Below are 16,828 nucleotides of genomic sequence, written 5' to 3' on the forward strand. Positions count from 1 at the left end.
CCTAAAACTAAAATCCGAAAAACTGTTTTACGATTAATGTTGTCAATTATTTCTATGCGTGGCTTAATATTGCCCTTTAACAGAAACCTTAACTTGCTGCTGAAAAGATTATAATTGTTTTGAACGGCAACACTTCAAAACTTCAAAGGTCAACTGTCTAAAGGTCAACTTAAATATATAGCGTTCAAGTTTACTTAACATTTATTTCAATTGGTTATCAGTTTAGAAACTAGAAAGAAATATAAATAATAGTTTTGCGCAAAACGCAAAACAATTAACAAACAATAATCGGAATGATACATTAGAGCCTATTTGCAACAAGAAGAGTTGTAGGAATGTATCGATTCAGATGAAGACTATAAATTAGGTACGGAAAAGATTTAAAGACCAAATAATAATATAATAAGGTTTTTACTTTCATATCGATTCCAATGAAATATTTAATGTATACACAATTACACACAAACTATTACTTATATTTCATAACATATTATAAAGAAAATTTGTAAGCGAATCTTTGAAATCACGTATAATTTAATTCTAAAAATACTCGTAAAGTTCCTTAGTTCATATCGCTTACGAGTTATATACTAGAAGTTATACAGTTGTTTTATCACAAGGTATAATTATTTGTTGGAGCTGAAGTAAACAGCATAGCTATCTACACACTAGAAGCGACACAACGTTATTCATATTGATGCTCGCGCTATAATAAGGGAAAAACACGTTAAATGGGAATAAGATAAAAGAAGAAATCTAGTTACTTAAAACGTATTTCCATTTTAACTGCATTGTAAAAATAATATACATATAGGCAATATCAAAGAAATTTATTAAACTTTAGTATATAAAATTACTCCTGAGAAAACATAAAATGTAACGTCATAAAATTTTTTTAAACTACTTTTTTTAGAAATATGCAAGCGGAATATATTTTTTCGCACTATCAATTAGCCTCTTATCTTACTTTTCTCTTCAAATGACGTGACATATTAGGACAGTACATGTGATGTATACATATAGGTACATATTTACAAATTTTTACTAAATGTTATATTCCTTACAATATGTACGTACAGTTTCTCGTACCTTCTTTCAAATATATCTTAACATTGTAATTGCTCGTTAACTGATGGGTTAGATACGTTCTCAAAAGGCGAAGCGGCTTTATATATCAATTAAAATAATAATAATAGAGAACTTTATTAATTATATATGTCATGGATATTATAAAAAAATAATAATACATAATTTTACATAAACTCTATTTAAATTGAAAGACAATCGACGACGAAGATGATGAGGTCGTCACGGTGAATACTCTTTAAGGCTTATCTAGTTAGTTGTAACTGTTTGTGACAGTGTTGTTTCTGAAAAATGTTTTACATGTTCACGAGAAGCTTGTGAACCATGGGTAATATCACTTCGTTACAGTTGTCCAGAACTTTAGTTAGTAGCTTTAGTAGCTATTGTTTCGTCAATCATTACTGAAATAACTTACTTACATCCCCACTGGATATATTCGCAGATATTTATAATTTCCCTATATAAAGAGGCACTGGAGTTTGAGCATTTTTGACTTCAGTGTTTCATATCCTGCGTCGAATCAAAATCACAAAAGGAACGAAATGTAACTTTATTAGGTGAATGAGGTTTTTCTCCAAAATATTTCCAAAATAAGTATGGCGTAACAATGGATTGAAAAAAAAGTCAAAATAATTTAATGATTCATTTTATTTATTAATAATAAGTATATTATTACATTTCGATTTCACTAGTACCAAAAAAAAGAGGGAATCCAATTATCGTATTATAAATCCGAAAAAGGTTCGAAAATCGGTGAATTCGGGTGTAAATAAAATTAACGTTTAAAAAAACATATACCTTGAACTTCCAAACCCCGCCTCTGCCTACTGCTATGATTATTCTATAAGTAGGTTTATATACACAGTAAGAAATAAGAATAAACAATAACGTGTTGTATATCTAAATACTAATTTAATTAATTAATTAGTTAACTATTACCAAATTGATGAATTTAAAATTCATAAGATATAAATTATACTGTGACACTACGCTTTATCTAGTAGGTATCCAGATAATAAATGTCTCGGGAAAATTTTCACAATCAGCTGGAAGATACTATGCTTAGCTTGATTTTTTTAAACTTCTACTGACATTGACAGCGTCTGTGAATACACGCGCAATAAGGGTTCCCCTGTGGTAGCGTGAGTACCTACATATTATGACTGCGTAATTTACAACTAGTATGTATCTTATAAATGACTGTGTCATACGTGTGGGCGTTGACGGATCATAATTAACAAGGTATCTCGAACCGTCAGACACGATTGGTGTTTGTCTGCACTCTTTAATATCGTATGTTTCAGTATATATGTATTATCTATGATCGTATGGCAAGGATAAATAAGGAAGTTCGTACTCGTATACGTCATCAGACTATTATTAAAACAAATATTAAAAGCGACATTCAGGTTACAATTGTATTATCATCTTTCAAGAATACTTGTGTTACCACAATGTAAGATTATAAAACATTTTTTCAAGTTAGTTTCACGAAATAAGTAAGTAGGTACACACTACTAATTTATATCGATTAAATCACTGTTTTTCGCAATTTAATCACATACCAATTTAAAAAAGGGTATAGGTACTATCTTATTATATTATAAGACTTATTATAAATAAAAAAAACGCAGATTTGTCTTCTATATTCTGCTATCAAAAGTGCCTCACTTTGATTTTGTAGCTGCACTTTATTGTTCCGCGCGCTCCATTTTTACATAAAAAATATAATTAGGTACTTAATAGTGGAAATTTGGTTTTACTTGATACCTACTGATTTTTATATGAAGCTATTATTGATATATTTAATTAAACTCAAAAAATAAAGTTTAACTATATTCAAAAAAATAACAACAAAATTAGTATAAAAATAGTTCTTGAAGATAAATCGTTCAGCTGTTCTGTTTTCTTTCAATAAAAAGCAATGGTAGACCACCCTGTATGCTCTGCACAATACCCGAAGCAGGATTGACGGGTGGACGTCGGATTGTATTGGGCGCGGGTCGAACGCTGAAACGCGACAATACGGCCGCCAGCCCCGCTAACGATTGCATTAGCCCCAAACGCGCACCTGGAAATATTTATAGCTGTTACATATTTGAATCAAATTATTATATATATTATTTGATGCTATGCCAGAGTCTATACATATATCTTAATGTGAATTAATAGTTTAACAAGACTAAAGACTAGTGGTGCTTGTAATACAATAGCTACAGGCGTTTTGTATAAAACGTGAGTCTTAGTCGCACGTTTGAATTTGGGTACACAACTCCTAGTTTGAGTACTTCAAGTGCCAGATATGATTCCTTAACATATATATGCTACCAACTCCTACCGGCACTCTAATTAAGTAAATTCTTAGCATCTTTAACATGAGCTTTGCTTAGCTGTGGATTTTTAAATTCAGATACTTTTCTGACTATAGCCAAAGTCTTAAGCAAGTTAACTTTTTCTATTATACATAATACGATGCGAGCCCGTTCAAGATGACTCGTATATACAACCAAGTATTATATCATACAAATACAATTAAATGATAAGTATGAACAAGGTGATACGTAATTACGAATGTTCTATAAAATAACCCAGATAACATATAGAGTGCACTTAAATACATACCTATACAAGCACGTGGTCCGTCACCAAATGGTAAATATGTGAATTTATTATTAGACGAAGTGTTTTCTTGAAATCTTTCCGGTCGGAATTCAGTTGGATTGTCGAAATATTTCGGATCGTTGTGCATTGCTTGAAGCGGTACTATCACTCTCACTCCTTCATCAATTGTCAAGTTTATATCTTCAAAAGTGTACTTGCGGGCACACTCTCTTATCAAGAAACCTAGTGATGGAAAAATTCTCATTCCTTCTTTGAATGTGCACTCCAAATAGGACATCTCCTTAATAGCGTCGTAGCTGAGTTTATTACCGTACTTCTCCAAAACTCTATCTATTTCTTCGTGTACCTTTGCTTGCACTTCAGGGTTATAAGCAAGTTCATGCAGAGTGATACTAGTCGCAGATGAAGAAGTCTCAAAGCCTGCCGCGAAAAATATAAATACCTGAGCTGCTATTAACTCATCATCTAACTCCAAAGTCGCAACTTCTGGCTTTCCATCTGGTTTTATTCTCTCGATAGACTCCCCTACAATCATGCCTTTCATTTTGCTTTCGAGTAGAAGGTCTATGAAATCGTTTCTGCCAGATGGTTTATAGTTCCTTTGCCGTTGAACTGCATCGACTAATTGAAGTATTTGTTTTTCGACCCGACTCAACGACTTCAACTTCTTAAACATGCTTGGGAAAAGCTGTTTTAATGTAATTATGAAAATTTCCTTCGGGCCTATTTTGAATATAGTAGCTCCGAGTCTTCTAAAAGCGGAATTCTCGTCTTGAAGAGAATCGGAATCGAGTCCAAAGCCACAGGCACCGATAAAGTCGGTAGTATATCGAGCCATGAGATCGCGCGCATCGATAGCTTTTCCGGCGGCGGCGGCAGTAAATGCTCGCGCTTGAAGTTTCTCAGCGCGTTCCACGATCAAAGGGAACATAGCCTTTAACTTACCACTCGAGAACGCGGGTGTCATTCGCTGTCGCAGTAATTTCCATATGTCTCCATCCGCAAAGAAAAGATTTCTCAACATGGGCTCTATTTCCTTTTTGTGTTGATTTAAACCACGTGGATAAAAATGGCTAAAGTCTGTTATTAGTATTCGCTTGACCATTTCAGGATCTCTGATTATTAGTTCAGTGCGAGACGCTCGATAAAATCCTACAACTTTTTCGTTTGAATATTTCCAGTATAATTCAGAAAACAATTCGGTTGCACTTTTACGCATAAAATAATTTCTCGCATTATTACCAAAAAATGGTAAGGGTTGATCGTGTTTTACTCCTTTCAATTCCCAATACTTGTGGTTTCTCTTTCCGTATAAATATAGCACGAAAATGGCAACTATACACAAAGTTAAGCCTATCATTTTGACGACAGAGTGTAAATATCTAAATTGCAAACTAATTAACTGTTATTATTTATAAAGCGTTTTTGCATAAATAACACAGAGAACTGCACATGTCTGTTGGTTTAAACGCACTAAAGCATTTTATAGGAAGTTCGAGTGGTCATGGAGTATGCGTTGATGACACATCGCTATTAAGTTGATACGTCGAAAACCTGTATCACAGAAATAAGGCTTAATATTCAATAGCAAACGAAAATGTTAACTGTATTTTGATTTAAAGCACATTAAAAAGTACAAAAAATTCTTAAGCGGATATTTTAATATAAAATATAGATAGATACATATTAAGTTTATCTTTTCTGTACGATCATATAATATATGACTAGAAAGAAATTATAATATTCTAAAACAAATGTTGTAACTTGCAATGTTTTAACTAAATGAAGATCTTTATTACAAAACAATTATCTATCTTTCAGCAAATCATTAAGCAACGTGATGTTTTTCACAAAAATATTGAAATCATTGTTTTGTGCATTGTGTGTGTAAGTATAATTATATCTTCCTGACATTGCAATAATTTAGTATTTACTTAAGCACAAGCTTATTAGTATGCTTATTAGACTTCATCGATTTTCTAAAAAGAAACCACAGGATCTAAGAAAGTATATGGGATGATTGCGCAATGTAAAATATGTTATACATAAGACGTGCACAAGCGCATAAAAGTGTGAAATGATTGTGCAATATAATACTTCTTAATATAGATAGAGAACAGATGGAATTTATCTTATGAAATAATTCTGCAATATGACAAATCTTAAAATAGATAGAGTACAGATGGAAAGTATATTATGAAATAATTGTGCAATGTGATTCTTATAAATAAAGATGGTGCACAGGCGCAAAGTATATGAAATGAATGTGCATCATAATATACTTTCACGTGTTAAAAAATAATTATATGTCTCAAATTATATCATTATAATCATTTTTCGATTAATAAAAGTAGGTGAGGTGATTTTTTAAATTAAGGTTTAATTATTTAAACATCTTATATGTATCAACAAAAAATAATCTTTGTATTGCGCACTTTGTACTTCGTACGTACTTTGAACAGTAACTGCACTAATGACTATAATCAACGAGTCTCAGCGTAGGATGATAATTCAGAGTCACTTCGTGGAATTTTATGTGATGTTTATAGAAATATTATTTTATAGCTTGATTTAAAATCAGATATTGATATGAATGCATAAACCAAATAACTAATTTATAGTTCGTCAAATTGTAAGGACTATAATAAAAATGTAGGTTTGGTCTTTGTTTATTCTACCGTCAAACAGCAATAGGTAGTTGGTATTGCTATGTTCCGATATACGTAAAGGGTGAGTAAGGCGTAATTGACTCTTAACTTGTGAACTGATAATGTGTGTACCTAGTGTAGTTGCATCTACTAACAATCATCAACCATTTGCCCATATATCTCCCTGAAAAAGAAATCTTTCCTCGGACGAATGTTTCCCAAGTGTTCCGTGTGTTGTGTTCCGTGTGTGTGTGTGTGTTATATTTATGTTTTACGCGAACGAAATCTGTATCTTAGCATGTGCAATGCAAACATGTATTTTCCTGTTCTACGGGAAATTATACGGACCATGTTTACACATATATAATTAATTAACAATTGGTTATATTTGCCTGCCGCAGCTTCAAAAATTTTTAAAGAAATATGGATACTATTTCGATTTCAGCAAGATTTGTTTGTATATGTATAAATACAATATTGCCATGTTTATTCGGTTTTATGTGCTATAAAAACCATCGCTTCAAACTGGCCACATCATACTCACATACACAATTTGTTTGTGTTGCCTATAAATTACAAAAAGTTAGTCTCCAAATTTCACTACTAGAAAATAACTTTCACTGCTACAGACTAACTTGTGTTAACTGAATGACTATAGCGCACAGCTTGAACTATATTTAACATAAGATATATCTTATGATTATTATGTGCGTTTATTGTGGTATTATGATATAGATATGTATGCTTACACGCCAAACACGACGGGAACACTTGTTTAATTGTTTTAAATACTTACATAAGACTGCCTTGATTCTAGAAAATTACGGTTTATTTATTTAGTAAAGGCATAATATTAGTATATATTTTAGGTAAATATACCTACCTAGGTATATTTACCTACTTCACTTTGTTATTACTAAAATAAATATTGATCACTTGAAATTGCTGTGTAGTTTTTGTATGAAGCATAATTTATGTAATGTATTGTTGTCCATGATTTATTTATTAAAAGTGCGCATCTTTTTACTGAAAGTACGCTATCTCACCAAACAGTATGTTAATAACTTATTATATTTAATATGATTATAATAATTAGGTACCGTTTTATGCTTTTGTTATATGAGGATGAATTAAAAATATTATTTGGATGATATGTTTTATATATATATGTCGGAGAAGCAGGATGCCGAACAGTTGGGTTTGGGGGATTGATCCGACATTTGTAAGACTATGTGGGCGTGCAATGGAGATATTCACAAAATAAAACGTATTTAATATCGTCTAATCACTGTATTCATTGATTCAATAATCGTACACCACAATAATATCAAAGGATTACAATAATTCATCTCGATTAAGAGCAAATGGGTTTGCAAGCAACCATCGCATTCGAGAAGCTTGTCAAAACATAACGACTCGCGTTGCCATGACGCTTACAACTCCATTCGGGGTGACCCGCTCTTATAAGTAAATCAGCCATCAAACATTATTGCCAACTACTCGATTCATTAATTATCCAAATTAACAACTAAAGTAACCACGCTCCGATATATATATATATATGTCGGAGGAAGATATGAGTCGGGTTGATTGATGTTTGCATGTATAACACACAATATTATTTGTTTACATTTTAATATGTTTTAAAATTCTTGAATTATATATATTTACTGGTTAGGTATATGACTCCGTTTCACCAAATGGTAAGGAGTAGTGGAGTCCTAAACGCAAGGACGGCCAGTACAGTCAGCAGAAATTAACTGCACGAGCCGCCCTCGCTATGCTGGATTGCAAGGTGCCTTTTCAAGCCTCGTTTGAAGGAACCCAGGTTATAAGAGGAGGCGAACACGTGTGCTGGTGGAGAATTCCATTTTTTAGGAGTGCGACACAGAAAAGCGCTCAGCGCCGCTATCTCTCGACCCAATTATAAAAGTTCGAGGGTGTTGTGACCTTATATAATATTTATTGAGCCAGTTGCGATATGCCGCCTGCTTTCACAGCATCGGCACAATCGTGAGTGAACCAACGTTTACGTGTATCCCTTCTGTTGAGTTAGGAATGTAGTATTCATCCCCAACAATCTATCTATCAATCATATCTCAACAGTAATAGCAGCGGCGCTAGGTGTCAGGTCATTCACATTAAAGTAACGCTTTTCCCAAGGGACTGATGCAAACTAATCACACACACCGTCTCAGTAAAACGCGAAGTTTGCATGTCGCAGAAGGCAGCAGCTTGACTAGTGGCACTTTGGTAGATATCAGGAAGTGATCCTACCAAGAGGAGTCTGAACCTCAACCTGATACTCTACCGAGTGTGAAGTCAGCAAAAGATCTAGTATAGGAAGCGCTTTTGAGTCTATGTCTGGCTTCCTGGTGGGCTGACGAACCAGTCAAGTCATGCAAGCATGAACTCATGCTTTCGCTCTAACGTATGACCAAAACTAAGCATGATTTATTATTATTTTTAACTGACTTAAACAAAAGAAATGGTACTTAAACTTCTCAAACGCGTATATAAAAATTTTAGGTAAACTTTTATGTACGCGTTTCAGAAGTTCTAATTCTTCAGCGTAAATAAAATATTTTTTTTTAATGACATGCAAATAATTAATTAAAACAAATTTATTATTTAATGAATGTAATTTCTTCTTTTTCTGCCACGACTATAGATTTTTTTACATTGAAGAATGATTGATTTATCATCCACATTCCGTCAGTCCACAACTAATAGTACAACCTGGCTGAATTTTTATGAGTTTTAAATAATTTTATGTAAGAACTTCTGTTACAGTACATCAATAAAAAATTTGCAATTCAAATCCAACTAATCTCAGACAAACTTCACTTGCAATTTATTATATATTGCAGTGAATACTTTTAAGCCGGTAAAGGTAAACCTCTTCGTTACGTAACGCGTTACGGCGCCAGTTTGTTTCCCTTTCTCTTAAGGATTTTCAAATTAGATTAGTTTAAGTTATCACTTCTTTCGGACGACCCGAGACGCACGCATAATTTATTATTTATATTAACGTAACATACGTAACATTGTTGAAATAATCTGTGGCCTGAGGCCTGTGCCACAAATATAAATATATTCTTACCGATCACTAGTATTTTTTTTTAAGAATAGCCTAATTTCACCTAGTAATAAAAATAAGAAATAACATCCATTATTTTTAATTCATAATAAAAGCCAATTAAAACTCCTGTCACAGATACTCCTTGAGTCGTACTCTTGACTTTTTGGCGCGAAACTTGAGTGAAAAGCAAATTATTTCTGAGTCATAAAAAAAATTGTCATTTTAGTTATTATAAAGTCAGATAGTTATTAGTCTATTCTTTTTAAAATGTCCATTTCACTTTTTGTCGATAAGTTTATATATTATATATTGGCAGAATCAAGAATGTCGTATAATCTATGGACACAATATTTTGCTTCAGAAAAACTTCAGGTTTGACATCTAACAAAAAATAAATAAACAGAAACTTGCTAATTAGTTGCAATTTTGGACTTAAAAACTCGTTATCTTGTAATGTTCATCAATTTTTTATTAAATAAACTGAAATAAAAGATATATTAATAAAATAAATTATGGCCGAAGCTGATATAACAGAACTAAGAAAGCAATGCATTGATAGTTTATTGTTGTGTGCTGATAACGTATCGAAATATGTGGATATTGGAAAAGACGCTGAACTAAATAAGCTAAAAAAGTATTTAGAAAGCTATTGTTTTTCAGAAGCGCAACAAAATGCAGAAGCTTTTGTTTTGAAGGAATTTACAGTACGTGATAAATATTATAAATTAAAGAAGTTTTATAGTAAACATAAATATTTTATAATTAAAAAGGAATTTAAGCACAATTTGGTCTGTAAATATTGTAAATATAATATTCAACGAAAATAAGTAACTAAGTTGTTCACTGGATATTGGCCTTTTCTTGGGGCATTTAGCAATTTTCATTTTAAATCTGAATGTGTTTTATTAAATATTTATGTTATAGAATTTTACGAAAGCACACTAGGAGTTCAATTATTTGTTTCCTAAGGATCAAATGTTATGTCTTTTATAATTATTCTAAATTTATTGCTAAATATAAATATTTTATCGCTTCATATATTTTCTTACGCTATATTATTGACAAAAAAGATATTTTATTTATAGTTCAAAGAATTCGAATAGGATAAATAGGTAATCTTTTTTAATTACAAAATATTTTTGTAACTAATTAGAGCTGCTCATTATCACAACATATAAGCTCAATATTTGTGCTGTTATATTCTTTATTTTTGTGTATTATTAATTCTAATATTACTTAGTTCATTTCTTAAAACTCTCAATCTATTTTCCTGTATTACTATTTCATAAGCTATGTAATTCTTTATAAGATTTTAAACTAACATGGTTATTTTTATTACTACAACTGTTTAAAATGGGATATGTACCATGTTTTTTATTTTTATTTGGTGGAGCTCGATATTTCCACATTATCTACGAATGTCTTGTTCACGAGTTTAAACATTTGTATATGTAATTCTTGTTGTTATGTTTGCAGGAAAGTAATGCATCAAATCTCGATAAGCTGGATGATATTGTTATGGAAAAATTGAGGCGAATTACTCAAGACAATGATTTTAGTAGTCACCCTCTTATAAATGAACTCGAACATAGAATTGAGAGAAATAGCCGAAATGTTACACGTAAGAGTTTTTCTTATATTTGTTTGGTAATTGACTTAATTAAATTTGGCAGTAGAGCTTTGTCCAAGCTCGCATAGTTTGGTACCAACCACAAATTCTAACACAAAATATTTATTAAAAATCGAATGACAAAGCTTACGAACTATATTTCATGTAATTGCATATTTAAATTTTAAAGTAAGTTGTAAATAAAATTAAGCAAAAAATATGAATTTACCTAATTAATCTTTGTTAGTGTGGTATATTTTAGTTATATTGCCATTTTTAATATGGCAAAAAACTTATTTTATGATACAATATTCAAATATATAAACATGTATAATAATATGTGTATTCTATTATAAACCAAATAGAAAAATGTTGTCCCTAAATTATTGTACCCTAACCCTGTTTTTGACAGATATTTTATACTCTTTTTATTTTTTTTTAGAACAACTTGATGAAACTGATTTGGCCATAACCGAAGCTGAAGAGAGACATGTAAGAACTGTTTTATCTAAAACACAACTAAATAGCTGTTGCATTCTTCCATTGTATATTTATCTTCCGAATCATTAAGATATATTTATTAATTAATTTATTTCTTTATATACAAATAAGATAAAGAATTAAATGATATCTGTATCCTGTGGCTTAAAAGGTCATAGTACGTTTTGGAGTTAAATGTTAGCAATAATTTCCTATTTGCAAAAAAACATTACAAATATTTGTGCAAAAATGGTCAAACATAACTAATACCAAGAATATTACATAATAAGGTATATTTTTTATGAAACAACCCAAATCTGTTCATTGTTTCTGCTCTGTTTATCAAAAGTAAGAAAGATTGTAAGTGATATATGTAATGGTATAAATATTTGCAATTCAAGTTTATCAGAAACTTTAGGGAGTGCATGAGTAGTTAGTAATCATGTTAATTTAAAAACTCCCTAATATACAATTTACTTAGGCTTTATATTACACAACTACACAGTACTCGATATATATTTCAATTAACATATTGTCAATATAGACATTTGAACATAAAGTTCAAGACTTGTAGTTTAATGGCACCACCTTTTATATTACAGACTGATCCAATAACATTGAAGCCTATAGAGAATCCAGTAAGGAACATAATTTGTAATCATGTCTACGAACGTGATGTTATACACAGCTATATGCAACGAAAAAAAGGAGCCAAGTGTCCAGGTAACATAATTTTTTATTAAATCGATTCCATTAGATTAAATTAAAAGTTAAAAAAAAATTTAGCCATTATCTTTTCAGCTGATTCTGGCACCTTCAAATTCACTGTTAGTGGTGAGACAATCTTTTGCCTGCCTGCATGATTTTAGCTTGGGCTAATTATAAACCTACATAAGCCTACACCTACACCAAAAGTAGTGTAGAATTCGTACAGCTAGCAGAGTACCTCTGTGTTCTCTTCAGGAATTGTAAATTGAATAAAAAACCTGCCAACTTTAGTATCTATACTTTATTAATACGTACTATATCCACGGGTAGATGGGGGTTTTTTTTATGGCATAGGTTGGCGGACGAGCATATGGACCACCTGATGGTAAGTGGTCAATAGACAATGGCGCTGTAAGAAATATTAACCATTTCTTACATCCCCAATGCGTCACCAACCTCGGGAACTTCGATGTTATGTCCCTTGCGTCAGTTTCACTGGCTCACTCACCCTTCAAACCGGAACACAATAATGAGTACCGTTATTTAGCGGTAGAATATCTGATGAGTGGGTGATACCTACCCAGACGGGCTTGCACAAACCCCTACACACCAAGTAAATGCTGCTGATTATTGTCAGTATTATTTAGTAATTTAAACTTTTTCATTTTTTCAGTCGTGGGTTGTGTTAGCCAGCAACCTTTGCAAAATAAAAATCTTAAACCGGACAAAGAGTATGGGAAGTATCGGAAGTCAACACCTCAGAACTCTACCGCATTGCAAGAACAAATGGATACCGATGCAGCATATAGCCAGGAATACTAAATTTTATATAATCAATATACTACTATTATGAACTTGTTTATTTTATTAACTAGCTATGCCCCGCGGTATTACGCGTTCCTACTTGTCTATTATACATGCAACAAAAATCTAACAATATTTGCGGAAGCAAAACGACAAGAATTACTAGAAAACTTATTAAACTTACACTGTTGCTATCAAATAATTGTTGCAGATTGAAAACTCTACAACATATTAATTGTTCTTAATAATTAGTAAAATACAACATATTAATTGTTCTTAATATTTTAGAATTCATTACCTACTTGTATTGCCAAAAAAGAGCGACAAATAGATATATTTTTTTATTTACTTTACAACATCCATACATTTTATTTTTATTAATTATGGTGTTATTTTTAATTTTTGCTGAACATCAGCAGATCTTCGCTGGACTTCGAGCTTGTCGTCTTCTTGGAAGACGTTGCCCACACTGACCTTTGATTTTTTTTTCAATTTAAAATAACATATAAATAATCCATAATAAATATATATGATAATATATAATATATAAAAATACTGTATATGGTAGATTTTTTTTTAACGCTAATTACTGCAATCCAGCGGGCCCTGCTCCGTGCTCGATCAGAGACAGTACAGCCTCGGCGACTCTGATGTCGCGTTTATGTATAGATGTCTTAAGCCTGTGCTCTAGGATGGTCTGATGGACATGGACAAATAGATATTATGTGTGTCAACTTTAAGTCGTAACTTCTGATAGTAGCGACTGATTTAGTTCGGATAAGAGAATACTCATCACCCGATCGGGCCGGTCTTATTTTAAAAGAATCGTGTTGACGATTTGCGCTCGTTCGTACTATCGTAAATGGGTAGCAGAACAGTCAACAGTCGCTCCTAATGGTATATACCATATAGTCATCATCGCCCTCAGGCATTTTAAGAAATACCAACCATCTTACATCGTTAATGCGCCACCAACCTTGGGAACCAACATATTATATACTTTGTTTCTATAGTTACGCTGGCACAGTCACACTTCAAACTATAACACAACTACTAAATATTCTTGTTTGAAATGCGGGCACAAAGCTGCGTATTGAATACATCCTGGCGCAATCGTATCTGACACGTAGGTTTCATCACTATGTTACAAGAAACAGTATTCTTGTTCGTATTTAAACGAGATTGTGTCATTGACTTTCGTACATGGCTAAGTGAATATTCTACAACACACCGGGATAAAATTTAAGATAATGTAATTTCGTTAGATCAGGATGACAAAATAAATTCAAGCTTGGTAATCATTTTCCAACAAAATATATTTTTAACCCTTCATAATAATGTGATTATTTCACGTGACAGATCAATATTAAAAAAAAAAAACATTTTTATGACAGACTTAAATATTATGCCACAAGTATGAGATTAATTAAAGTTTAAAAAATTAAATAAATAAATAAAATAAAATAAAATAGCCTTTAATGCTGCTTCTTCTTACAATAAATTGATACATGCCTACGTGTTAAAAACTAAATATATATTCTAATTTTTTTTAAAGTGATCGGCAACTGGTTGCTTTAGTTGAACAGCTTGTCTGTCGACAAAGGCCTCCTCTAAAGATTTCCACGTATTCCTGTCTCTTGCTAATCGGCTCCATATTGGGCCAGCTATTTTCCGCAAGTCATCTTCCCATCTTTTGTTTTGTCTGCCTCTACTTCTTTTTCCATCCCTTGGATACCATTCTGTTACTATCCTACTCCATTTTTCTATATTTTCTCTCGACATATGCCCCGTCCAACGCCATTTGAGCTGTCTGTAGGCTGTGTGTGCATTTTTAAATTTGGTCTTTTTCTTAATTATTTGTAGTTTTACTCTATCCCTCCTTTTTATACCCAAGATGCTCCTTTCCATCGAAATTTTGGCAGACTTTTAATTTATTTTCTTGTAAGTCTGATAACGCCCATGTCTGGCACCCGTATAGTAAGCATGGTATAATACATATTTCGTATACTTTCTTCTTTGCTGTCATTGGCATATCTTTATACTTAAATATTTCCTTAAGAGACCAAAACTTTTTCCAAGTATTAGTTATCCTTCGTTCTATTTCTTTATTCATGCTGCCATCTATAGATATAAGTTGACCCAAGTATATATATTCATTTACATGTTCTATTTGTTCGTTATTTACTAAAATCAGTTCGTTGGGTACTGGTTTAACAAATTATTATACATTTAATTATATAATAATAATTTTAAATATAATAATGTAAATTGAATAGTTTCGGTTATAATAATGATATCTAGTTGGTAATAATGTGATATCACTAATAATTAATTATGATAGCCCATGTTAAAACACCGTGTTACAGGCTAGGCTTACTCTATTACAATCAATCAAATACATACGAATAATAAAGTAAAGGGGGTGTAAATAAAAAAGCATTATTTTACACTATAATTTTATTTAAGCTGGAATCTATTAACAACGCACAAAATTGCACAGTTACGATTTAAATATCTAAATTATCATATAGAAATAATGTGCCCTAAAAATTGGTATTACGATTTAAGTGCCCCAATTTATAAATAATTTTGATGAAATCTTGATCACTTAGTAACACGGAAGTATTTAAATAAAATAAACAATTTAATATGATTTTATAACATTCAATTGAATATTTATTTACTTTCGCAAAAATTATATGCATCGTAAAAATTTATGTTAATTAAAAAAAAATAATCAAAAAGTCCGTTTCATAAGAATTTATATAAAAAGTACTTCTACAGCGTAAAACAATTTTTACTATCATCGATAACTAAACGCGTCCGTGACTATTTTCTTTAAAATATTGAATCTCATAGTTTAAGATTTCTTCACAATTATCTTATTTTTGTATAAATTCTTTTGAAATTATAAAATAAATACTACAAAACCTACGAGAACATAAAATCGATCGTAGAAGTTTGAACATAATTAGTGATTAGTTCACTCGATACTTTATCAACAAATCGCTTTTTATACATCGATGTTGCGACAAATAACTTCAAAGTCACATCGCAACCATAGTTAAAATACATAAATGATTCAACTTTATTGAATTTAACAACAACTTACAAAGCTGAAATATCATTTACATAGCTCTCCCAAAAAATTTAACAATATTTGGTCCGTACTTAATAATGTGCGTTAACGAGAATAATCGTGTTTCTTTAATTTATAATCACAAACATTGGATTTACAAGCGAATGTAATAATCATACAATTCGTAAACATCAAACTAGTCACATGACTAAAGTGGGTTTGTGCGATTTTGTGCTTGAATTAAATGGAATTAGTTCTAGTTAGAACTAATTGTTGATTATGAGATGAGATGAGAATATTACAGTAATAAACTATTTTTCATTCAATTTATCAATGCTAAATAAGGAATGAAATGCATTGATAAGTAATTGAGAAATTATAGAGATGCATTTCAAAATCAAATACATATATAACTTGCTTGTAGAACATCAAATTATTTTTGCGGTTTTTTGTTTTGAAACGACCGCTCGGGGAATAGCTCCAGGTTGCCTCTTCCCCCCTCCCCCCAATAATCAATATCCGGGACTGAGTGACGTTTTATGTGGAGATTTTTTGATTAACTAATAATAAAGTAAACTTTTATAACATAATGCATTCATTCACAAAATCGCATATATATTACTAGAACTATGTTCTAAATATTTGGATATAGCTTCAAACTATTGATAAGTGCACTATCGGATTCTTAGTATTACATTTCCTACATCAAA

At 31.4% G+C, this 16,828-nt stretch overlaps 2 protein-coding genes across 2 annotated transcripts; one reads left to right on the forward strand and one right to left on the reverse strand.

Moving 5' to 3' along the window:
- Positions 1 to 2,909: 2,909 nt before the first annotated feature.
- Positions 2,910 to 5,194, reverse strand: LOC125064085 (cytochrome P450 6B2-like). The gene is made up of 2 exons (XM_047670872.1): positions 3,709 to 5,194; positions 2,910 to 3,157 (listed from the first exon to the last, which is right to left on the reverse strand). The coding sequence occupies exons 1-2, from the start codon at positions 5,066 to 5,068 to the stop codon at positions 2,979 to 2,981; spliced, it is 1,539 nt and encodes a 512-aa protein (XP_047526828.1). The 5' UTR covers positions 5,069 to 5,194; the 3' UTR covers positions 2,910 to 2,978.
- A 4,610-nt stretch (positions 5,195 to 9,804) lies between these two features.
- On the forward strand, positions 9,805 to 13,089 carry LOC125064210 (E3 SUMO-protein ligase NSE2-like). The gene is made up of 5 exons (XM_047671149.1): positions 9,805 to 10,142; positions 10,915 to 11,059; positions 11,490 to 11,539; positions 12,130 to 12,250; positions 12,909 to 13,089. The coding sequence occupies exons 1-5, from the start codon at positions 9,951 to 9,953 to the stop codon at positions 13,055 to 13,057; spliced, it is 657 nt and encodes a 218-aa protein (XP_047527105.1). The 5' UTR covers positions 9,805 to 9,950; the 3' UTR covers positions 13,058 to 13,089.
- Positions 13,090 to 16,828: the final 3,739 nt, after the last annotated feature.

Source organism: Vanessa atalanta, chromosome 5 (genome assembly GCF_905147765.1).
Source record: "Vanessa atalanta chromosome 5, ilVanAtal1.2, whole genome shotgun sequence".
NCBI classification, from domain to species: domain Eukaryota; kingdom Metazoa; phylum Arthropoda; class Insecta; order Lepidoptera; family Nymphalidae; genus Vanessa; species Vanessa atalanta.

What these genes read in the sequence shown, in the direction of transcription:
- LOC125064085 (XM_047670872.1), bottom strand. Translation starts at nt 5,068, where the DNA reads ATGATAGGCTTAACTTTGTGTATAGTTGCCATTTTCGTGCTATATTTA. An exon ending in CGGACCACGTGCTTGTATAG is followed by an intron (nt 3,158 to 3,708) that starts GTATGTATTTAA and finishes AAATATTTCCAG; the next exon opens with GTGCGCGTTTGGGGCTAATG.
- LOC125064210 (XM_047671149.1), top strand. Translation starts at nt 9,951, where the DNA reads ATGGCCGAAGCTGATATAACAGAACTAAGAAAGCAATGCATTGATAGT. An exon ending in TTGTTTTGAAGGAATTTACA is followed by an intron (nt 10,143 to 10,914) that starts GTACGTGATAAA and finishes TTATGTTTGCAG; the next exon opens with GAAAGTAATGCATCAAATCT. An exon ending in AAATAGCCGAAATGTTACAC is followed by an intron (nt 11,060 to 11,489) that starts GTAAGAGTTTTT and finishes ATTTTTTTTTAG; the next exon opens with AACAACTTGATGAAACTGAT.